At 45.3% G+C, this 24,955-nt stretch overlaps 1 protein-coding gene across 1 annotated transcript in view; it reads right to left on the bottom strand.

Annotated features, from left to right (window-relative positions):
• MTRR (5-methyltetrahydrofolate-homocysteine methyltransferase reductase) overlaps positions 1 to 24,955 on the bottom strand; it is a 983,610-nt gene that overhangs the window by 50,410 nt on the left and 908,245 nt on the right. The window contains exon 14 of the mRNA XM_069613725.1: positions 17,945 to 18,127. Within this exon, the coding sequence (XP_069469826.1) occupies positions 17,945 to 18,127 (183 nt within the window). The remainder of the gene's footprint in view (positions 1 to 17,944; positions 18,128 to 24,955) is intronic.

Genomic DNA, 24,955 nt, shown 5'->3' with positions numbered 1-24,955 from the left:
GCGTTGATGAAGCGGACGAAGATGCCATCGTAGATTCAAAGAATTTTTCAATAAAATCGAAGTTTAGGAAAGATTCACTGAGGAACCGAGCGCTGCGTCTACGAGGCTTACGAAGCGTGGAAAAACGGAACTGAAAAACAAACGCTGCACGAGACTATATATATATACCTATGATGACGTCAGCGCCAATACGGAGGCTTTCGAGGGACACCGACTTGAGGGAAGCTGACGCGCAGCACCCTCTACTGGGAAACATTCTTCCAAGGCCAGCAAGCTGGAAGTGGATTTATCAAAGATAAGGAATACATGGGAGGACACAATCCATTCGAAGTAGGCGTTATCAGTCATGTGGGCCATAAGAAAAAGTAAAACATTCATGTGGGGAAGGAAATTTACTGTATTGACCGATCACAATCCTTGATGTCAGTTTTTACTTAGAAGGGTTTATACGGGGTATCACGGCGCATAGTCAAATGGGTTACGGTCCTATAAGGACATGATGTTGTAGTTGAATTTGCTCCAGGTAGGCACAATGTTATTGCAGATTTCTTATCTAGAAATGTGTCATCTTGTGTTGAAGGGGGGTGTGAAGAACCAGTTCACTATGTTTTTTGGGTGCGTGAGGACGCCATTGCGCAGGGTGTGTGGGAGAAGGCGGACATTGAAGACCAAGAATTGCTCAGAGTAATGGAGTTTATTTGCAACAACTGGTCAGAGTGGTCTAGTGATGTGGGTTTAGGAGCCTTTCACAGAGTCAGGAATGATTTAAGTGAAGAAGATGGTCATATTTTGCATGCTGGATGCATAGTGACTCCCATGGAGGTGCAGACAGAATTTTTTTTTTGGAGGTAGCCCATTGTGGTCACCTAGGGAATCCGAAGACCAAGGGTCGACTTAGAGCTGATTATTGGTGGCCGGGATTAGATTCTGAAGTTGGAAGCCTTGGTTAAAGAATGCAGTTCTTGTGCAGCCTCTGATAAGGTCCTGAAAACACATATTCAACCTCTCAAAACATTTGACTTTCCCAAGTGGCCCTGGGAGTATGTTGCACTGGATATTCTAGGACCCATATGGTCGAGAGGCCGTAGTAAGAAGTATGTTTTAGTGCTGGTGCACCTTTAGTGGAAATGGGTAGAGGTCAAAAGTGTACAGGAAGCAGATTCCAAAGTGGTGGTGCATTTTTTGGATGGAATATTTCAGAGGGAAGGATTCCCGGACAAGATTCTCATGGATAATGGTATTCAGTTAACATCAAGGATCATGAGAAAATTCCTCCCAAGCGTGGCAGTTGAACACCACAAGACATTGCTGTTCCATCCCTCCACAAATGGTATTATGGTGAGGTTCAATAGGACCCTGGTGCAGAGTATACGCATGGCTGTCAGTACTGGTAAGTGCTGGGAGGAGCATATTGAGAAGTTAGCGTTTGCCTGCAGATTAGCACCTCACACTACAATGGGCTTGGGTCGGTTTGAGGTGTTAAGAAGAAGGAAAGTTGCTTCATCTGTGTGTCCTCCGTGGTAAGGCATGATTCGTTTTGTAGAATGGGATGTGGCGCCTCTGAGAGAAAGAGTGTTGACAAAGAATGAGGAATTGAAGAAGATTTATGACAAGAATAGAGCTCGGCTCACAAGAGTGGAAGCTGGTGATCGTGTTTGGGTGCATAGACCATGTGGAGTGATGAAGGTTGAGAGCATGTTTCTTGGTCACCTGTTGGTACGAAAGGTGATGAATGATGCAGTGGTGTTGGAGGATGATCGTACATGGAACAAAATTAGAATAGCATTGAGACCAGTCATGAAGTAGGGAAATGGCAACGTCACCCTCATTTATGAGGACGGAGGTGTGTTATGTGTTGTACCGGTTATTATATACATGATTACCCCTGTACATATTTCATTTGGTCACTCGTTTACACTGTTACTATGCTGCAGTTTATAAAGCACTACATTACATTTTAGCTGAATCCTGGGAAACTTGGAATCATTCAAGTTTCCAAGCAGCGAGCTTAATAAGGGATGGTGAATGTACAGTTGGTCAGTTGACAGGTTGGACACGAGGGCCTCTTTATGTTGTAATAAATACTAATTTATTACAGTATTAGCTCTTTATAGTTTCGATTGATTTGTGTCATTGCCCATTAGAGATCGCCGATTGTTAACATGCACCGGCAGGTTGCCGGTGGGTATTATGTAAAACGGATACACTCCTATGATGTCAGTGATCAGTCAAGGGTTGACTTTGAGTTTAATCCCATTTCTCTACTTACCCAACAGCATGTGATCCAAGGAAAATATATTTCCTTATTTGCTCCACCTTTTTTAATCTAATACATGTGGCAATGCATATATATAAATTAACTGGTGATCAGTATTCAGTGCTATTTCTGATAAAAATAAGAAATACAATCAATGCGAGTGAATCAAGGAGATGTAGAAAAGTTGCAAGTTACACATTTTTTAACAAGAGCTGGATCGTATCCTGTGCTTACCTTCTTAATCAAAAGTGTTTTAATCATTGGCAAAATATGTTACCACCCTGGGATTCAATTCCTTTACCTGCTCAATGGTTTTCCCATGTAAAAATGAAATGCCCACTGTGCACTTCTATCCGTACTTTTAACTTCTCCTATGTTTTGAATTTGTTAGGTGGAAGTAGCCTGTCTTTCTCATGTATCACTGTCTAGGAGCAGGGGTGGACGGAGACACTGACAGTGTCCATTCATTAAAGCTGTTGCTATCTAGGTTGACAGCCTTTTTGCTCATTTGATTAAAGATTTGTGTAGAATGATTTTACTAATAACAGTTTGGTTCCTTTTGGAACCCTGCAATCCAAGATTTGACCAGCAAGAACCATTGCCCAAATTATGCGAAATTTCCCATAATGCTGATTCCCTGGTTGGGGTAGATCTGTTAATGCCCTTCCCTCAAAAACGAGTCCTACTCATCTTCACAATAAATACCTTCTCTCTGGGAAAACTAGTTTTAGTATTTCACTTCCCTCATCATCACTTTGCTGTTGAAACTCAGTTCATCATCTTCTTTCCCTCCTTCACTCCTGCAATCTCAGCCATTGCGTCAACCAACACCGGTTGACTATGCTGTTCTCCCATCTATCTACCAACACCCCAATCTCCACTTTGGTTGTCAGCAAACTAGATTACTGCTCTAGCCTGATTTGGGCCACCTCCTCTCAAAGTACTTAACCTTTCTGCATGCATCCTCTACAATCTACCCAGATCCTCTCACTCCTCAGAATACCATCACCATGCTGGTTGGCTTTCAACGCAACCTGGTGGAGTTCCACAACTTGTTTTCAGATCTACCAACGGCCTAACGACTCCTTCCGTACTCGCTGACTGCAATCCCCACCTCCCCCCCTATCTGGATCCCTGCTCCTCTACTCTCAACAATCTTTCTGTCTCCTTGCCCTACTGCTCTCCTTGGACTACCTCCTTCATTTGTCCCTTCTGTGTACTGACTCCCCCTCCTCCCCAATCACTGGAATACTCTTCCCTCGCATTATAGAAATTTAGTCAATAGAACTTTTTAAGACCAGGTTAAAGCCCCACTAATAAGTCAAAACAGGGTCACCCTTGGCCTGCTCAACACCCTGTCCACAATCACCCTGTCTGGCTTATCACAACAACGAACAACTGCATTTATGCAAACTGAAATAATTTACATGCTGCCCCACTGTCTAAACGTGCACCATATTTACAGATGTCCCCCTGTTACCATAGATCTCCTTTCTATGTATGGTGAGAAACCAGAAAGTGTCTCACCCACTAGTCCCCGGGGAACTGTCATCCAGGAGGCCATGACACAGCCATCGCGTTTGGATCCAGTTCCTGGGGCCGGACCAGTGTGGGAGGATCACCTGGGTGAGGGGTCTTCGGGTAGTGGGACACCAGATTTTGAGACGCGGTATCCTCTTCCTTGTAACACATTTACTGCATCCTACCAGGTAGGATGTTTAGGAACTCTACCCCCCCTACAACACAAACACTTTCTCACGGACAGTCCGCTATGAGGGAAAACAGACTAATGACCAAGCCGTATACCCTGATTTTCTGGTGTAAAACCCATTTTCCATGGGTTTATGCTCTTACTTCCGAACTTTCCACCTTCTGGCCTCATTGCTTCGGCCCTTTACAACATGGCTGCATTACTTTTTGGGTGTTGTTGCATCCACCTTGCCTGCTTGCACTCCCTCCTCCCATTGGTTGCCCTGGTCCTAACGGCCAATAGCAGCAACCGGGAGGCGGGAGCCGGCCACAACAACTAAGGCCCCTGTCTACTCCCTGTACACTACCAGGACCCTCCAGGACGAGTATCCCGCCTTAATACCGTATTATGCCCACTGAATTGACTCTTGCATTTATGTGTGCTGCCGCCCTGCAACATGGGGTTAGGCGCCATGTTTATGCCCACTGAATTGACACTTGCATTTGTGTGTGCTGCCACCCTGCAACATGGGGTAAGGCACTATGAATGTGCTTACAGTGAACTCTCCTTTGCACTTTTGAATGTGTTGTATTACCTTTACATTGTAATCACCATACTTGCTTCCTTTATGTAACTGGAGCACTGTAACCAACCTCTTAAGTAAAAGTGCCTAGATGCCCATGGGTTTTGTGCGCTATATAAATGAAAAAATTAATTAAATAAATAAATACCTTACGTGTCGCAAAACAATGGTCAGGTGAGGTCAAGTAATTACTGACCATCACACACACCTGACTTCCATTACACTTCTCCACACAGATAAAAGGTGGAGCACAAGAGCACACTCTGAGTGAAGCAAAGCACATGAGGAAACAGCAGTTTCGAGACGGCAGCTGAGCAAGAGAGGAAAGATGGCAAAACCGAAGGGGATCGCAAGGAGGGAAATTCCCTTGACCTTTTCGACAAGGAACAGTTATTTTCCAGAGACCGCGAGAATAGAAAGCATAAGACCAGGAAACCGGGCTGAAAAACGTAGATGTACAGGACTTACTGGGTTTAGAACCCCTACCTACCTGAAGCTTTCCCTTATGCTCACGCAAGGCCTTAGCAGTCAACGACTGGCATTTGGAACAGTCATCGGTGTTGTGACTCTCGCCCAAGCACCACAAACAAATGTTGATTACCGACCCGCATCACATGTTTGACTTGCAGTCCCGGCAAGTCTTGAAGTCAGACCGCGCAGTCGGAGGGGTCGAAGAAGAAGACATATTCACAATGAATACACAAGGCGCACCGAGTCTCTGAAGCAAACACGTCTGCGGAAAAAACGGAACTGAGGCTATGGGTGCCGTGCGTCCTATCTATAACATCCGGTGATGTCGCCCTCGAGGGAGGCCTTCGAGGACATCGACCCAACACCGTTGACGCAGGACGCCCTCTGCCGAAAAAGTTTCCGAAGTACACAGCTGGGGACATTACATGTCAAAGATGTGGAAAACGTTGAAGGAACATCCAATTGAAGAACGTTACCAATTGGTATGTAACTTGTTTGTCTCATCATTTGCACACGTGCGCTATGACATCATGCATCCGACACGTATATATATCAATATTGCACTTATTTTTTAACAGCAGTCGTCCGTGCGAGGAGATCTAGAGAAGCCACGCTCATAATTTTTATGCAGAAGTACGTACTACTAGGACCCCTTTTTCTTTAACATCCCTATTTTTCGAGCTTGCGTTTTCCTTTGACCGTTATGCCTACACTATGCTTGCTCTTGCAGAGAAGCTTGGCCATCTGCATCTATCCGACCCTGATAGTCTTACACACTAGATAGTCTTACACACTACAGGCGTCACCTTTGTTTCTCTCACTAAAATGTAAGTACTATTAGGTCTCTTGAGGCTCAAAGGTTTCTTTGTCCGTTACGCTCAGACTATTTTTATTCTTACAGAAAGGTCTTGCCTTTTTTTGCATCTATTCGGAAACCCCATCCTAAAGAACATTCCAAGTCTGACTCTGCACTATTATTATTCCGTGCAACAGGCATTCTAGGTGAGAAGTTATTCCCCATCAATTCGGGGCATTTATGACGTAAAGTCAGTCAATTATTTTGCTTCTTGTATATATATCTTTCCGTCTTAAAATTGCAGCCTGTAATTTTTTGTAACCTTATTCTTTACAGTTACCAGAAGCCCTGTTATTCAACAAGTGGCATTGTGATACTTCACTATAAGAATCAATGGGCCTCATTACGAGTCGGCCGTGCCAGAATCCGGTGATTCCGTGACGATGGTTACTCCACTTCCGCGACCGCAAGGTTGCAAAAAGAAGGGCCGATTACGGCACTTGGGTCGCGCGCAACACACCGAGGCGGAAACGGAGTCACCGCCGTCATGTAAACACCCATGCACATGGACTTTACGCCACAGAAAACGGTGCTAAACCCGTGTCCACCCCCGCCGACACGGAAACACCGGAAGCAGAGACACCAACACCGGAAGCGGAAACAGCATGACCGCGGGAAAAAAACAGAAATAGAGAGGCAGCCATTATATAAAGCACAATCCACTGCCATCCTCAGACACCACAGGTTAGATTACCTCCCTGAGACTGACAACTCATCGAATGGCATCCAGGATACCAGCACGCAGACGGCGAAAGCCGCGCTTTAGTGAGGCTGAGCTCACAGTTCTGGTGGACCACATTGTTGAGCATGCAGAAATGCTCTTTAGTGCAGATCAGCAGCACGCTACTCAGCAACGGCGCAAGGAGGTGTGGGCGGAGGCAGCACGCAAGTGCACAGCGGTCGGTGTGACTACACGCTCTGTGAAGGACTGCCATAGAGGTGGGATGACCTCAGGCTCCGGGTGCGCAACCTCATGACTGCACACCGCCAACACAGCACTGGCACTGGTGGACGCCCTGCATCCCCTCTCAAGTTGCAACCTTGGAGGAGCGCTGCAGCAGTGTCATGCACCTCGAAGGCATCCATGGTATAGGAGAGGCAGAGGCAGGAGTGAGCCCACTTGCACATGCTGGTAAGTGCACATAGTACAAAGCCATAAGTGTGAATGGAAGTGACCCAATGGACCCACTCACAATGCCCCCCCCCAACAGGGCAGGAGTGACCCAATGGACCCACTCACAATGCACCCCCCAACAGGGCAGGAGTGAATCAATGGACCCACACACAATGCCCCCCCCCCGAACAGGGCAGGAGTGACCCAATGGACCCACTTACAATGCCCCCCCCCAACAGGGCAGGAATGACCCAATGGACCCACTGACTGGCCAGATGACAAGTACCACATCCCCAAAGCATGAACCATGGAAATGCACACAGTGCGTGCCTGACTGGAAGCAGGCACACACACACCTGAGTGCATCAATAGTCACAAGTGTGTACATGCAAGTGGTAATGGATTATCATGTTGGATGCATGTGATGGACACATCTAGTAACATCACACAACTAACAGCATGCCCTCTGTATCCCCACAGTTGAGACAAGTGACAGCGACGGCCAAGAGGCAACGCAGCAGCCACCTGCACGCGCCCAACTCAGCACTTCTGCCCAGGAGGATAATGCTAGCTGCTCCAGCACACAAGCACCTGCTGCATCAGGCACATCGGCTACATCAGGCACACCGGCTACATCAGGCACACCGGCTACATCAGCCACACCGGCTACATCAGCCACACCAGCATACGCCACCATCCCCATGCAGGCACCCACCCTAGTCCCGGATGATGATTCGCAGCCCATCTGCACAGCTGAGGAGGCTGCATCAAGTGATGGAAGTGCCCCGGCCATGCAGGCCGAAGCAGTACAACAGGTTGAGGGGGACAACATTGATGAGGTGTCACCCATCCATGGCCTACAGTTCAGCCCCCAAGAACTGCACAGCCCCATGCGCTCCCCAACTCCCTCCATGGCTGAGCTCAGTACACGCTTGCAGCACTTTGAGCAACAACAGGCCACCCTGACGCAGCTGGTGGAAAGTCAGATGGAGGAGGCCAGGCTGCAGCGTGAGGAGGCTGTGCATCAGCGGGAGGAGGCCAGGCTGCAGCGTGAGAGCAATGCTACGTCGGTGCGGCGGCTCTCCAGGTCGATTGGACGATTTGCAGCCACCATTGTCACCCTGGCACGCCATGTCAGAGAAGAGAACAGTGAGCAATCCAGCATTGCTCAGTCAATGTTGGTAGCCCAGCAGGCGTTTCAAGGGCGCTTGCCCTTAGTCACACCGACAGTCACCTCAGCCAGCACCACCCCATCCAGCTCTGCCACTGCCAGGACACGGAGGCGTTCTAGTCGGGTGACTGGAGCTGCCAGCAAGGACACGGCACTGTATAAGCGCCCCCACAAATAGTGACATGTGAGGATGCCAGTCAACATGACATTTGGAGACACCATGGGTATAGAGGGGTGGGTACGTTTGGGTGGTGGGGGAGGTCCATTAGGGGGTTAGTTGTTTGGGGCCTGGTTGGGGGTGTGTACGTTTGGGTGGTGGGTGGGCACGGGTGTACAGCTTACCTACCCAATGCACTTTCTTACCTGGTTTATCGAAAATACAACACCTTTGAAAAGTATCATAATGAGTGGACATCTCTCATTTCATATGCAGTACAATTAAATGGTATTTCCGGTCCTAAATTTTTATTGTCCCTACGGGTCGGCCATGTGTTTTTAAACATTAATCGGTCGATCATAGTAAAATTTGCTATGGACCCTACCCGACCTTTCGTCCACTAAACAAACGATAAATCTCACTTTTACATAGATAGACAATTATCTCCATCTTTATGGTTCTCTAGGGCTGCAAAGCACGCGGACAATATACAAAGATGGAGTGTAAAATTCAAGTTCTCAGGGATGGCTTTACATAGAATGTTGCAAAGTAAGAATGTATGCACGTTCACAGTGAAGGTCAGCTGCTTCGATTTATTGCTCGCGGGCCGGAGTGTCCCACGACTCGCAGTATAAGGTTCTATTGTTTTTTGACCTTGACAGAAAGGCACCGTGCCTAAAGACTTCTTTTGAAGGAGGGGTGCAATAACGTAAGAGATGATAAGGATGAAATTTCAGAAACGAGACCGATTTTCATGTTTGTTCACTAAAAGAAAGATCATTGGCACAGACGGAGTGGTATTTAGGGACTGCATTACGCCGAGACAATGGAAAATGCTAATCTAATGTAAGTAACCCTTTAGAAGATTTTATACCGGAATATATTAACAATAGCATAGCGTTAAAGGCCGGTTAATTTGTACTTGTTCGTTCAATGTGGCATTTTGTACCGCGCACTATCAACGCCAAAGTGCTCCCCTGGCGCCCAGGCGGCTCTGAAAAAGGCGGAGGAGAGGGGGTGGGTTAGTGGGAATAACGTAACATACTCCGTTGCACCCTCCTCGCTAGCAAATAGTTTCAGGCCCAATAAATGAAGAATAATTTTAATGAAAATCGGCTGGAGAGATTAATTTATGTTTTTAATACAGGTACATCCTTCCATTCTGCCAATGCCATCATTTCCAGACCATGGCCGACGGGTTCTTCAGCTGCCAGGTGCAGCTCCATGTCAACAACTTCACCACCCTGACCATTTTATGGGACGATCGGCAAGGACCAATATGCCCTTACGGGGTACTAGCGGCTAGAAGCAACATCCCAACCGTTACGGTGGTGTAGTGCCTCGTTGTTGGAACAGCCTTGTGATTATCAGTGCGACCACAGTGCTTCTTTTATCGTAAAACAACACCCTGTGTACCGCAAAGGAACAGCGCGTGACTCAAAATGAACTTTTGCAGATCGAGAGCAAAGACAAATGCAAATCGCTGAATATTCTCTAAACACTTGACGTCAAATAAATGAACTTTACCAATTGTACAATCTTGCTGTTTGCTTTTAAACCACAGTTTCATATTCCAAATCGTGGCACGCTGTGTTGTGAGATGATCTGTGTTGTTTTACGGTTCTGTGTGAAGTCGCGTAGAAGTCGACTGGGCGCGTTTGGCTACGCAGCCCAGTAACGTCACGGAGAGAGGCGGGGAATATGAATGCTTTGTTGATGTCAGGCTCAGGGGCGGGGGATATGATTTAGTGCCGCAAAAGCAGGTCAGCCAGGGCGATAGGGCAAGTGATAGGATTATCACGTAATGTCGGCGCACAGCAGCCTGATTTATCGTTTGTTTAGTTGACGAAAAGTCGGGTAAGGTCCATATGAAAATTTTCTACGAACGACAGATCCATGCCTGAAAACACATGGCCGACCCGTAGGGCCAATTACAATTTGGTCATGGAAATACCCTTTATTCATTTAGTGGCATCACCATATCACTGAAATGCTGTGGATGTGCTGTCTCTCAAAAGTAAATGCGAATCAGTGCATCCCGTGCTCGTTGTCCATCTATTGGACCCCCAGGAGGTGGTGGTGCCATCCCATCCCCATCCCCGTCTCCGTCACCATCCCCATCTTCATCATGTCCATCTGGGGGCATTGGAATGTTCCTGCGCTGGCACAGATTGTGCAGCATGGCGCAAACAAGCGTAATTTTACCCGTCTTCACTGGGCTGTACAGCAGTGATCTGCCATATCTGCTTAAACAGCGGAACCGGGCCTTCAGTAGTCCAAATGTCCTCTCAATCATGTCACGTGTGCGTACATGTGCCCTGTTGTACCCATCCTCATGCCTGTTCCTTGGCCTCCGTACAGGCGTCATCAGCCATGGCGTGAGTGCATATTCGGAATCTCCTACATGGGATGTAGATGTGGGAGACATGTCAGTGTTGGTAGTATCACGTCTTCATCAGATGCAGTGCAATCTTGTGTCATTGGTCATTCATGCGTATGTTTCATGCAGTGTTTTCACAGATGGGTGTTAATATTCTAGGGGTTTTGCTGTGGCTCCAGGTGTGTGTGCCAGCGGGAGTTCAGGCTGTGTATGTCAGGTGGCAGGGTGTGTACGGCCACACTGTGGCTACCTGTCATGTGTTGCTTTGTGAAGTTTGGGTTCTGCTGTCTATTCAGTGGATGGGTGGGGGGGATGCATGTGCAGTCGCAGCAGCCCACTCACGTAGCTCATTGCCCTGGTCACACACATACACCCCACTTACACAGGTCCGGAGCATTGGCAGCTGTACTCACCCAATAGCCATGTGCTTTGTCCAGCATAGCGTTCCATGTACCGTGGCAATGTTGAATTCCGCAGTACCATTGAGTCATGGGTTGAGCCTGGGAAACGTGCGCATCAATGTGTAATCACTTGCATCGCATCACATACCATCTGTGCATTCAGTGAGTGGTACTGTTTCCTATTGCTGAACACCATTTCAATTGCATGTGGTACTGTCAGCTCAATGTGGGTGCAGTCGACTGCACCTATGCAATTTGGCATGCCAGCTATGGCATCGAAGGCCAACTTGGTGGCAATCACCTGGGGGAGGGTACCGGGTAGGGCAATCTGTTCAGACACATGGCGCAACAGGGCATCCAGTACCTGAACCAGGATTATTGAGAAACAGGGTTGTGATAGGCCATGCAGCTCACCGACTGTGTGTTGATAGGTACCGGTGCCAAGAAAGTGCAGTACAGACACGACCTTCAGGAGGGGGGATGGCGGTGGGGGTGTCTATGTGGCTGCTGATGTCGTCCTCTATCAGCCCAGTGATGTACAGGATTGTTGGACGGTCCAGCCGGTATAATGTGTGGATCTGTCCTGGGGTGAGGTTCCAGGGTGAGGCCCTGATGCGTGGTATTGCAGGCTGCCTGCGCTTTGCTGCCGGCTGGACCATGGGGTTTTCCATGGGTACAGGGTTAGCTGGTTGCCGCCTGTGCCTCCTACGCCTCCGCCTCCTCCTCCTCCGCTGCAACATTACTGCCATCATGTGCAGTGCTGCCTGTTGGTTGAGTAGGCCCAGTCCCAATGCTAGAGCTGCTGCCTGCATGGTTCTGTTTTGAGTTGGGCTGGGTGTGGCCCTTTTGTACGGACCCAGTGGCCTGCTGGGTCCAGCTGGGCTGATTTGGTGCAACTGTGGCCTGATTCAGTACACCAGGCACAGTTTAACATCATGTTGGCTGTGGCGGCGGCACCGCCAACGTGATCATGGTTTTACCGCCATTTTGTTGTCGGCGTTTCCATGTCCGTGCTAGTTGTGATGCTCGCTGTGTTTCGTATTGGCGGCTACGGAGGAGTTTCCATGCAGGCGGAGTTTACGGGAGCTTTGACTCCGCGGTGGCGGTTGGAGGTGGTGCTATTTCCGGGTTCGCAGGTCATGATTAGGCGGACGCGGAAACGGTGCCGGTATGGTTATACCGGCTGCGTTAATTCCGGACCGGAGCACTTGTAATGAGGCCCAATAACTTTCTACGTGGTCTTCATAACTTGAACCATGTTTCAAGTAAGTTATCCAATATGACCTTCTCCTCAATTATCCTGACTGTAATTGTTTACATAGCTATGGATCTTTTGTCAATTGGATTATGGATCTTTTCCATGTTTAAACACTAACCAGGGGTAAAACAACTATGGACAGATGTGTATTGCTATCTATTTCTCAAGCGGTAGCTTTATTTCCGGTCAAACTACCGTTTTTTTTCATCAGTTATGGAATTATTTATATTTAGAAATTTCTTTCAGCATGAATAGCATGGGCACATCAGATTGCCGTCCATTAAGATGATTCCCTGACCAATTTTTCATATCAACAGGAACACAATAAATATTTAAGTAATCACATGGTTAGCTGTCATTTTTTCCAATCTTGATTCTCTCTAACCCCTTTTCTGAATGATGATAGACTAAGGGTATTAGCCTTTAAGCTAGAAATTGCAATGGTGGCTATCATCATGGTATGTATTTTTAAGTTAAAACTTTTCATTTTCAACACTACAAAATTCTCCTTTTATAATACCGCTTAGACATTATTTGGATAAGACATATACGATTCCCTTGCGAATGATTAAGACACTTCTCTATGGTTTTTCCTTGAACTGATGATTATAGATAAAAATTTTGCATAGTTGAAATGTGAAAAATGTACAATCAATGTATCACATGTACTAAGTGGAACATACCCTAATTGGGTTCCTTTGTATCCTTTCCAGAATGTATCAATGAAATGATTATGCCTCTGAAGGAGAGTGCTTACACGAAACGTATTGGGCCAACAACACACATAAAACTTCTTGTAATTTTTTTGTAAAAAGTGTCATATGTAATTTCTTAGTGTATCATTTCTGGTACATTTTAAATTATTGTTTGAAATTGTTACATTTTTCACTAAAAATTGTGGATTAGGTTGATGGTAGCCGCCTTCTCCATAGGGGCACGTCCATGCCCATTACATACCACACACAAATTATTGGTTTGATTTATTCAAACATTTGATAGTGTGCAGGGGACGAGAGTTCCCGGATTGGGAACACTTTTCTGTTTTCCATTATTTTTCCAACATTGATGCCAAGGTTGAGACATTCTCCCCTGCACCTCCAACTACATAGAGATCTATATTGACATATAACAAATTCACACAAACTAACTTATTCCCTTACTTTAACACAACATTACTAGGTGTGCATAGTGTTCTTCCTCCGGTTCGGGTATGCGGCAATATCAGCTGATGCTCTATCTATCATGCCCCCCTTACGAAAATGTTCCAGAATCTCCTCTCTATCTTTGTAGTTGAAAATCCGGGCTATGATGGTCTGTGGCGGGGCGCCCGGCGGAGGTTTCCTCATCAATAACCTATGCGCTCTCTACCACTGTGAAACCTTGGGTGAGGTTGCCTGGGCCAATTTCCTGTAATTGCATAGTCTCTATGTAGTTGGTGGGGTTGGCCCCCTCGTCCCCCTCCGGAAGTCAGATAATTCTGACGTTATTTCCTCTGGCCCTTCCCTCTGTATCTTCCACTCTGCCCTCCAGGTACTTCACTTGTTGTTGCAATGTCTGCACATCTCTTGAGGTGTCTTTTAGGCTAGTGGTGTTAACTGCAACCTCCTTTTCTAGCGCCCCTGTGCGCTCCACGAGAGCCCGAACATCTTGTCTCAGGAGGTTCACATCAATGCTGATCGCATCCATCCTGGACTCTAGTGCTATCTTTAAGGCTGCTACAGCGTCTAGTACTTACTGGTCTCCTTTCCCTTGGATCTGCTCCCCCTGCACAGACAGGTTCACTAGTGAGGCGGTATCTGCTGTGGTCATATTTTTGGCGAAATTGTCCATTGCTTGGAATATTCTTCTGTGACTTCGACGCCATGGTGAATCCCTTAGTGCCGGTTCTTCCTCCTCTTTTAGTTCTGCACTCGCCGTTGTCTGGACCTTTCCTCCCTTCTTGGGTGTATCTGGGATCCTGCTCTTGATGTAGGCCTGCCGTGAAACAAGCAGCAACAAAAAGCGGAACGCTCGGCATTGTATGTCTCCCTCTTTTCTTCCATATTTTGATCTGGCAGGGGGTGTGTTACTGTCCCGCCCGCCAGCTTACACAGTCTATTCCTGTCCTTGTGCGCTTATCTTATGCTCCATGTTTGAGTGGGTTAATCAGCGGCGACTTCTAGTATCGATTGTCCCCTCGTTGTTGCTTGCCCAGGATTTCATTGACCACTTTTCATATCTTGCTGCATGTACCTGTTTGCGCTTGTTGTCTCCTGTGGCCCAGTTACCTGGTCTGCACCACTCCCTTGCACTCATGCCCTCGTTAGTACTGCCTCCATCTTGGGGTTATGCCAGTCTTCCCCTCTGCCTTGTGCCTGCAGGGATGTGGATTGCACTAGGCGCAGTGCACCTGCCTGTGTTCCTTATTTCCTTGGCACGCTCCTGTCTGGTGCAGGCATGTATCTAAACCTTAAACATGCATCTTCATTTAGCAGCCTTCGCCCACTATCATCCTTGCACTCTGAAGAGGTGGATTACTGATGGCCAGGGGGGACCTCTCCAGCCTCCGACCTCAACCCTTTCAAGCCCCCACAGCGCCTAAAATCCTTCCTTGCTCTCCATTGTGCTGCATGGCGGCACGTCTCCCGGGCTCTTGACGTTTTGTTGAAGTACCTCTGTCAGTCTACTACACAATGCCCACTGTCTCAGCGAGCATGCCACTGTTAGTTATTGCTCCGTTCCCAGTTCTAGCATGTGCTCCCTGAGGCCCTCTCACAGGGCATGCATGCCTGAATATGCGCTACTCCTCCGTGCTGCGTCGGCGGACCCTACCTCCCAGTGATCAGCTGTTCTGTGCGCATCGGACCTGTTTATGCTTTCGCTCTTAAAGTCCCCACTGTGGTCCGCCCGCTCGGCATCCTCCACCTTGGTCCGCCCACTCTCCGGCAGTCTCACCTCGGTCTGCCCGCTCTACCGCAGTCCCCACCGTGGTCTGCCCATATATTGCCACGACTCAGAATCTCTTGGTGGGGGGGTTAGGGGCTGTCTCCAGTGCCGGGCACTCCACGTACCTCTGTGTGTTCGGAAGCTTGCCCCACACAGCGGGCCAAGTGCTGTTTTGCTACAGTTCTTCTGGGTGGCACATCCTCTGGGCCTCAGCCCTCTCCTCAAACCCAGGTGCTGTGTGCACGGCTGGCCCAGCGCATTACCGGCTGCGGAATCGGCGGCTCTCCTTCCCCCCTCTGCTACTCAAGCTGCATAGCCCTCACGGCTCTTGTGCAGCCTATTGCGTGTCAGCCGCGCCCCCCCTCTTCAAACCAGACAGGATGGACTTAGCATCTGTTTGTTCCACGGTCGGGGCCAGTCAGGCTCCCAGACTCCCTGCCTGCCGATCCGGTTCTCTTCCTTGCTACTTTGTTAAATGTGCGTGCCGGCTCCACCGTCTTGTCTACACCGCTGCAGGCTAGGCTCCAAGTTGCCTGCGCCCATGCTCCGCAGTCCGCTCTATTCCAGCTTCCACGTTGCCCGCAGCTCTTCTAGCCTGCTTCATCTGTCAATAGTTGTGTTTACACGCAACCTTGCACCTCAATGCCAGTCCATCAGGTCATGATAATGTCGGATCTTCAGGAGATGAAGAAACGTTACTTCCAAGACCCCTGAAGAATCCTGCAGTGTGTGTCAGAGATACCCGGGTCCTCCTGCATCAATAATCAAGGTGGGGAGAATCACCAGCCACCGTGGAACTGTCCTTGGCTCCAAGAACAAAGCCGCTTCAGTGAAATCAACACATCCGGTGAGTTGGGGAGTCTAATACAAGACCGGTCTGTGTTGAAGCCAAGGTTGCAAGCAGAAACATTGTATGGCGAGCGCTGGAATGAACATTGTTAAAACGTGTATGATAACAGACGCAAGTGAAGTTGAACTGCTGAGTGATTAAACTTTAACATAAACTACAATACTTTTGAAAGAGTGGTCTGGCACTGCGTGGGTGCTGAATTGAAGGTCTTTGTAAGGTATCCAGCTGAGAAGTGACAGAAGAAGATACATTTGGTCTGAGTCCGGCGGAGGGAGACCAATTGAAAGAGAACAAATAAATGTGAATAAAAGTGGTCCTGCGACGGGCCAAGCAAAATCCTGCACACAGTCGAAGGTCTTTGATCTTGATGAAGTAGAGAAAGTTTAGAAAAGTACATTAACTTGGTCCGAGCCCGGCAGAGGGAGACCCATTGAAGGTTTTGTGTTAAAGTGGGTCTGAGCATGGCGGAGGGGGACACTAGGTAAACAGTAAATCACCTGAGAAATTGTACAAGTGAAAATCCTTAGAAGAAAGGAACTTTAATGTTTTGTCGTGTTGCATCAGGCCCACTGGAATAAGAGACTTTGAATGGCAAAGAGACCTTGGCTCAGAAGGCCCTGATGTTAAAAGTCTTGAACTACATCCTAGTGCTAGAGAAGCCAGAGAGTGTGCTAAGCTCGAGTGTGTCGCCTTGTCCAGTGCTGAAAGCGTGGGGAAGGGAAGCCAACGGCTTGAATATCCTGACATATCATTTCTTGAACACTTTCCTTTTGTATAACATTTTTTCCCACACTATTTGCATTTAGAAGTAAGGATTGGCAATAGGTTTATTAGTATAGGCCCTTTTATTTTGACAGACTCGAATACGACTGCGTTATTATTTGATGGTCAAAGCTTGCTCCCATCGTAAGATTTAGGATTAGATGAGGCATTTTTTCAAACCCAATTGAAGTTCAATAAACACCTGTGAACTGTGATCACTTGGGTCTGTTTTACTGTTTGATACCATGCTTTCCTTAAAGTACCAACAAAATCCCCTACACTACACAGTTCCCCTTCACCAGTACAATCAATGCAATTATGTGAAGCCATTCTGCTAAAGACGGCCTTTGCGATCTGTTTTATTGCCCTATGTACAAACCATTTCTAAACATGCCTGATAAACCTACCAAATAAAACAAAATCTATATGCTAATATATAAACTTTCCCAGGTAAAGCAATTTTTATGCCCACCTTTATGTAGCTGCCACAATGCTCCATCATAGAACGGAAGAGTTAGGTTTGTGGATGACCTTGAATCCTAATGGTTTCAGATGTATTAATTACCAAGACACTGATTTGCCCTCACGCCATGCATGCTTTTCAGCTAATTTGTATGCCAACAATGCCCACAATGCTTTTCTAAGTGCTTCTGAACTGTAGGTGAACCTACAAGCGATGGCTACTTGGTGGCAATGTGTCCTGTGTGCCCGTTAGCTGAACTGACCTATTCCACATTTCTATAATAGGTATAATCTGCTGTAACACATGCTATATAAAAACATAAATTCATACAATTAAGGAACAATGATTCCAGAGCCCTTCTTGAAACATCTCTTACAACAGTGCAATATGTACAGAACTCTTAAAGAACTTTGAGATGTAAACACTTTTGCTTTTACTTCAATTAATGAAATGGGAATGGAGGTTGGAATCAGAAATGTACATTTTGTTTTAACTCTTACCTTACACTCATAGCAGAGTCAGAAGCCATGAAGAAGTCAAAGACTTGAGCTTAGGTTGTTTAAAACTCAACAAAATTAACTTGCTTTTTCCAGTCATGTTACTCACCCACAAACATAGAAGTATCCATTTTCTTTGAGAAGAATCTTTGCAACATCCCGAGCGCACGCCCTCAAACAATCTTGCACATATTTCATTGGGGCCTCCTTAGAGCTGTTTGGCGAGTTTCGTGAGAAACAGATCTTTAGATGAGTTAAGGTCCCATTTTTAATGAAACATCGGAGTTCCTCTCTGCAAAACAAATAGAAATATCACAGTGATATAGCAGGCTGACAATTTAAAGTTCACATTGCACAAAATAAATTCTGCACATTGAGTACTACAAACGTCATATTTTTCACTGCGTAAACAAAATAGCAACATTAAAATGCAGCACATTAGGTGCTCAAAACACTATGCAAAGGAAACTTAATTCCATATTAAAGTTAACTGCTTGTACTTGTGCGAAAAGAAGTAAAAAAACAATCATTGGCAATGCCAACAGTTTTGGCTTTTGTGTAGGCATGAGATATGCATTTGCTGTAGTGGTATTAACTGGCCATCAATGGTAGCAGCTACAAAATGGTGTGAGTACCTGGGCATATGATAGCAGTGCCAGGCAAATGCCTAATACTTGTACAAAAGCCAAAACTGTTGGCTTTACCAATGCTTCTTTTTAACACAGCTTCAGTAAAAGACGCACATAGTGCTTACAAATTGAGTGGCTGAAGGCAGAACTGTTTAAGACATTTTTATTACATCAGTCGCGCGTTTACAGCTCCAATTAAGTCAATGCTCCGAAGACTGCTTTGAAAAAATACTGGCAAGCACTTATCGCACAAGGTTTGATGGTTAAGGCTTGATAAAGCTAGCTCAAAGAGATTACATGAGGATGTATTTTGAGCGGAGAAGGGCTGGAAGCGGATGGGAATGGCCATAGGGATTAGCATGGCTATGGGCAGTCAGTAGGTGGGTAAATAACCAAACACCACCCCCACACTTTGTGTCCCTCCTCATATGCCGTTTCTCCCCAGCTGTACTCTACTGCAATAGTTTTGTCTTTTAGCGCCAACTAATAAACAAAAGAAAACATTTACTGGTTTATATTGCTAGGACTGGAAAATGGTCCAGAGGCAGTGAAACAGGCAGATGCAACGCTCTCTTTTGGATCTGTTTTCCCAGACATTCACTTTGTGCAGCATTTAAAATCTGCTTGGCATGTTCCCGACTTCCTCAGAAAAATGACAGCTGCTCCCACTGAATAGACTTTTTACACCACAAAAAAGCATGAATCATCAAAACGGTTCTCTGCACCATCGCCATCTTAGCACATGGCCATGATTAATGATCACTGACTGCTGCACAAGCTAGGTGTCGCAACGCATTTTCATCGTGGAGCAGATAATGGCTGGGAATCCTGGGGTGCAACTTAATTCCTGTTCCATTTACCCCCACAGATGGGAAATTCTTTAAATCGAATGCAGTGGGCTGTAGAAGCTATTGTAGATACAAATTGTGTCCACTCCATGGAATTAACCAGCGGCATCAAGAAAAGGACCTTAGTATGCTCTCAGTAATAACGTGTTGCAAAATCTATTGCATATAATGTTACCGAAAGGAGGATATCTCAGGGGCAAGATGACACGAGCAACACAGGTTCGATCCCTGGATCCCCGAGCCCGTACTTAGAAACCTCTGGGTATTAAGCACGTTATAAATAACCTATCATATCATATAAAAGGAATCTTGAAATTAAAGGAAACAATACTTTTCTACGCAAAAAGTTCAAGAGATGAGGGAAAAAGTAATGAAATTCAGTTTTCCTTATTTTATTCTGGGCATTTATTGAGCGTGGACCTACTTCCGACAAGCAGCAGAGTGCTTACAACAATGGGTTAATTGGAATGCAGCTAAGTCTCCACAAGTTACAGGAGGGCTGTTTTGCATACAATTAGGAGCAGTAATTGGGGTGAGCTGGACTGGCTAGTAAGTGGGAACGGGGGTATCTACAGGGGTTAATTGGAATGCAGCTAAGTCTCCACAAGTTACAGGAGGGCTGTTTTGCATACAATTAGGAGCAGTAATTGGGGTGAGCTGGACTGGCTAGTAAGTGGGAACGGGGGTATCTACAGTGCATAAAGAAACGTCCTCTTGAAGAGGAGGGCCTTGAGCACCTCTCTGAATTGCATTAGGTGGGTGGAGTCTAATATTGATGGGTGTGAGGTTCCACAGACTGGGGATGTGACTGCCAGGCTATTATGCAAGTCTATGCAAAAAGGACGAGCATATTCGTCCTTGGCACTGAAGGTAATGCCTGTTTCCTGGGTTTTTCTTTTTGCAGCTCTGATCTGGCAACCTGTTGGCTTAGTGTGGAGTGTTGGCTGTCAAAAATGGATATGTACATCATTTCTCAAACCACAGAAACCACAATTCATTTGGTAAATGTGTTCAGTATTAAGCAATGATAAGTTAATTGGCTACTTCTCCATGCTTGCATCATGACTGTTACATCTATAACAAACTTTGTGAATATTGCTGCTTTTGCATTTAGACAAAATGGTCTCCAAACAAGAACCTTTAGTATTTTAGAAAACTTTGAAAAGGACTACATGTTCTTAAAAAAAAAGAAAAATGAAAAACGCAGACTGTAGCCCTGCTGTACACAGCTGGTCCCTAGCTCTGAAAATTCACCATCTGCAACTTCTCCAATGGTAGGAACACAAATGGGGTCATTTTCATGTGAGCGGAGGTCTCCACGGATCCCAATTCATTTGTGCACACACGTACTCTGCCGGTAAATTACTATCCAAGACAATGTGATTAATTTTGTACAATAACTTCGGAGTCCGGACCAACCGCAAAGCATTTGCTCTGCAGAACACATGCCTGCATCTTCCGTCTGCATTGAATTGTCATATGGGAGGGGGGATGCCGGAAACCCTATGCATTTCACTTGTTCTTCACACCTGTAAAAGAGGGGTGGAATCTACAAAAAATCATGATCATGCCAACTGCCATGGCCATACATGTTCATCAGCATTAACATTTGCTTTGTACACAGCTGTAAAAAGGCATGCAGAAATTGCACAGAGGGAAGCGTACGTGTTAGTGGCCGCAGTGCTCCTCACTCAATGCCCAGCTCACTTAAAACGAGAGCCAATGAGTCTCAAATGTTAAATTAGTGATCTTAGGTTTTGGACTTTTTTGTAACATTGACGTTATAGCCATATTTGATGCTGCCCTCTGGGACAAATCTCCTCAATGAGTTTCTACCATAAATGTTCATTCTAATTTTTGGCAGGGGTATGCGAGGATTCTTTGGCAAGTAACCCTTACTAAAAATCTTGCAGCACCTATAAAACACTGGTTGTCCATTTTAAGCTATGCCTAGAAAGAAAATAAACGCTGATTTCTCCATTTTTTAAGCCCATATGACTGAGGGTCTGAAACGATTGGGAAGGTCAGCATTTCCCTGAAAGAAGACTCCAAAGAAACACATTCAGCATTGGTGCTCATTGTAACAGTTATTGAGACACTCGGAAGCAGATAAGAGAATTATGCAGCAGACTCTAAAAGGAGCGATATCATGCACTGCTTAAGGACCTCAGATGTGGTGGCACCGCGCCTTGAAACACTTGTGTATAGGCGCGTTCTAAATGCCTTATCATATCATATCATATATCACAGTTGACAGACTTACGTTGTCAATAGTGTTCAACATTTTTTTCATGAGCATATTAGACAACTAGGTTCCATGTCATTTCGCCGACCCCCTTTTTTCCGCGGGAGTTTTGCTGAAAAACTTAATCGAATTGTTTTTAACATTATTTTGGGTAGGTGGGGGGGTTCCCCTCCTCAATTAAATGTTTTTTATCTACCCCACCCCAACCCTTTATTTACCCTTTGTCACCCCCCCCCCAAAACATTTTATGGGAATTTCAACAAAACTCCAGCTGTGGCATATTTTGACCCATTGCAATGTGTCCCACTGCATCACTTTACAAATGGTGAAAAAAATAGGCCACAATGGATGCGCTGACTCCTGTGCGCACCAAAATCTTGAAACTGCGTTTGGGTCACAACCAGAAAAAGGCTGAACACCCTGCCACACACAGTTTGGGGGGGGTGAAAAACAAAGTTCTCACTGCAGGAGCGCATCCCAGTGGGCTCTGCCACATTCAAAATGGAGCAAAGCAGCAGAATTGTGCTGAAAACCGAAAATACCTTTTAAAATGTTAACTTTGCAACAAGTAACAGAATCATTTGTGCAAACTGAAACTCTAAACAAAGGCAGAATGCCTGTATCCAGACTGCAAGCAATCCCACCACTCAAGGGAAGACCTAATGCTGAATCAAATGTGTATGTGCTGCAGAGGAAAATCTGATGTAAAGGACTCAGCTTAATGTGCTTTTTCATTAATGAAGTTCAAAATCACCTGTTGTGAAAGCATGTTTTTGTTTAAAGGCTTAATTATTTAAGAATGTCAAAGGATTACTTATATAAAAATCCACCTATAAACTGTGTTCATTTTATATGTTTAAATGAAAGATTTAGGTGAAACTTAATTAACAGTCCTCAGCCTGGGAAAGGTTGAAACTTCACTGCTGGCAGGAAAGGCTAATTGCTGTTGGGAGGCCTCGCATAATCATGACAAAGGACCTCATTAGACTTTCGTCTGGGCCCCAGGCAAAGACAATGGCAGGCTTGAATACTCATCCCTCCAGGGGAGGGGCAGGATGCTCCACTCTGCAGGAGGAGCCTTCTCATTGAACTTCAAAGAACTTGCCATTTGCTCACACTTGGGAAGTAAGAAATAAACGGACATGTGATTTTTGGGTTTAAATGTTTATTTTGCCACTGAACTTCATGACATTTAACTTGGCGGCAAGAATAAGTAAACGAGTGAAAAGTACATACATATAAATCTGAATGTATGCTAGCCATTTGAAAACTTGGTAGGATTTCTTTCTGCGTAAGGAACTGAAGTTATGAAAAAAGACTAATTGCACAGAAACTATTAATGTTTCAAATCTAATATTTTGTACCCATGTTCTAGGGGTGATTGCACATATATGTACCGAATTAGGAAATGTTAGGCCAAACTTTTATGATTAAAATTGCCAAAATTCAACAGAAAGGCAACACCAAGTCCCACTGACTTGGGAGTTGGATGTAAATGTGACCCACGAAATATGTAATTTATGTATCTGATTTTCTTAGAGGGCATAGTACATAAATATGTATTTGTGGGAAAGTTAGATTTTGGTCTTGCTACCATTAATGCTTGCCTGCTGAAACTCACCATCCCACTGATCTACAGTGTCCAGCAACCAGAAGGGCCAATCCAATCCAGTCCAGTCTGAGGTTCCAGTCCAGTTGACCAGAACCGCCTAGCTGAACTATCCCACCAGAGGTGCCCTGCTGTCTGTAGACCCGATCCGTGATGACCAGAGCCCTTGACGGTCCAATCTTAAATTAAAGGGGACTGTAAGTATCAATAGGAATCATAGTAAACCCTAGTATATTTGCCTTGCCTTGTCCGATGCCAATCTATAACCTATCACCTCTTTAACTTAAGAACCTATAATATTGTCAGAACCATTCTTGCAACTCGGTCTGTGATTCCGAGTGTTAGTGATATTTTCAAAATTGTGTTTTTCTTGAACATAAGTCATTAGTGATTTGGATTAAATAATGTAATTCCCATAAAGAAAACGGGGTATCCACCACGTGAAGGGTTACAAGCGGCCGTGCGTAACTGTGGAGATTCACGGGTGGCATTCTCTTTTTTCTTAGCCATTAATCTAGTTTAAGTAAAATCAACTTGTCATTTTAAAACCAATTTTCTGCTTTTCTGCTCTATTTTTCTAAAAACGCCTCTCATTCAAACTTGTATAACTTCCTCAAATAAATAGCTAGAGACTTCATTTCAACTCTGACTTAAACCTAAAAAGTGTATTTGACCTTTTTTTCCTTAAAAATTGCATAGTGAAATTTAGGCGGGAATTTGCATTTCTGCAAAGTTTTACACGTGTGATTTCCAATTTCAGATATTTCCAAACTTCCATAAAGATTCAAAGTGTATACTGTTGCTCGTATCATAGCTTATGATTGTTAGCATCTTTTCAGTGTTGCTCCCATAGAGATTTATATCAATTTAAGGACTTTTTGCACACTTTTCATTGTTTTGTTCAGCTATTTTCGAATGTCATTTTAAAAGTGTAAAATTTCCTAAACATTTTTCTCTCTTGTTTGGGGAGGGAAGATTGTATTCAAACCCTGTACATTGTTCTTTATTCCTGAATACCTGCTGCTTCCTTACATCTGTGTAGAATTGCTTCTTTGTGAGTTGAGAAATTTGCAGGGGGAAATCTTAACCCAAGTACTATCTTTCAAACCAGCCAAAACTGTACTTTTACCTATATTTTATATTCTGTGTTGCTAAAAAGTGAATTCAACTGCATTATCTACTTTCGTATTTGTGTTGTCACCACATTGGTGATTGCTGCCCCATATATTAAAGCATATATTTGATTTTAATTTAAATAAATAAATAAATATTACCTTTACCAACCAGCCTGATTCCTGGTTCATTGTGACCTCGGGGTATTTTAGGAAGGGGTGTGATATGAGTGGTATATCACTCAGAATATTGAACCTATACACACAATAAAATAAGTATTTAATTTGTGCAGTGCATGCTAGGCTGAGACCCAGGTTTATTGCCTGATTGAAATCCTTAACACAGCAGCAAAACAGCCATCGGAAAAACACGTGTCGGCAAAAGGACTCGATACCGACAATTCTGTTCTGACCCGAGTACTCGCATAGATAGCCATATGACAGTAGCAATTCTTTTCAGGGCCTTTCTGGCCTTTACAATTTTAAGTAACCGATATTTCAATGTAACCTTACATATTGGATAAACGACTCCCTGCCCTACTTTGTAAGGATATTGCAAGCAATTTGGGAATTATGTGACCAAACGGAGGAATGAGGGTGAAGGCAGAGTTCGTTTACAGGGTCAGAAAACTCTGAGCTGACGTGCAATATCGTTTATGTGCACAGTAGAAGGCATT

Source organism: Ambystoma mexicanum, chromosome 5p, assembly GCF_040938575.1.
Source record: "Ambystoma mexicanum isolate Mex_15411 chromosome 5p, UKY_AmexF1_1, whole genome shotgun sequence".
Lineage (NCBI taxonomy): Eukaryota > Metazoa > Chordata > Amphibia > Caudata > Ambystomatidae > Ambystoma > Ambystoma mexicanum.
Note: the sequence above shows the minus strand (reverse complement) of the source record. Positions and strands in the feature narration are given on the sequence as shown.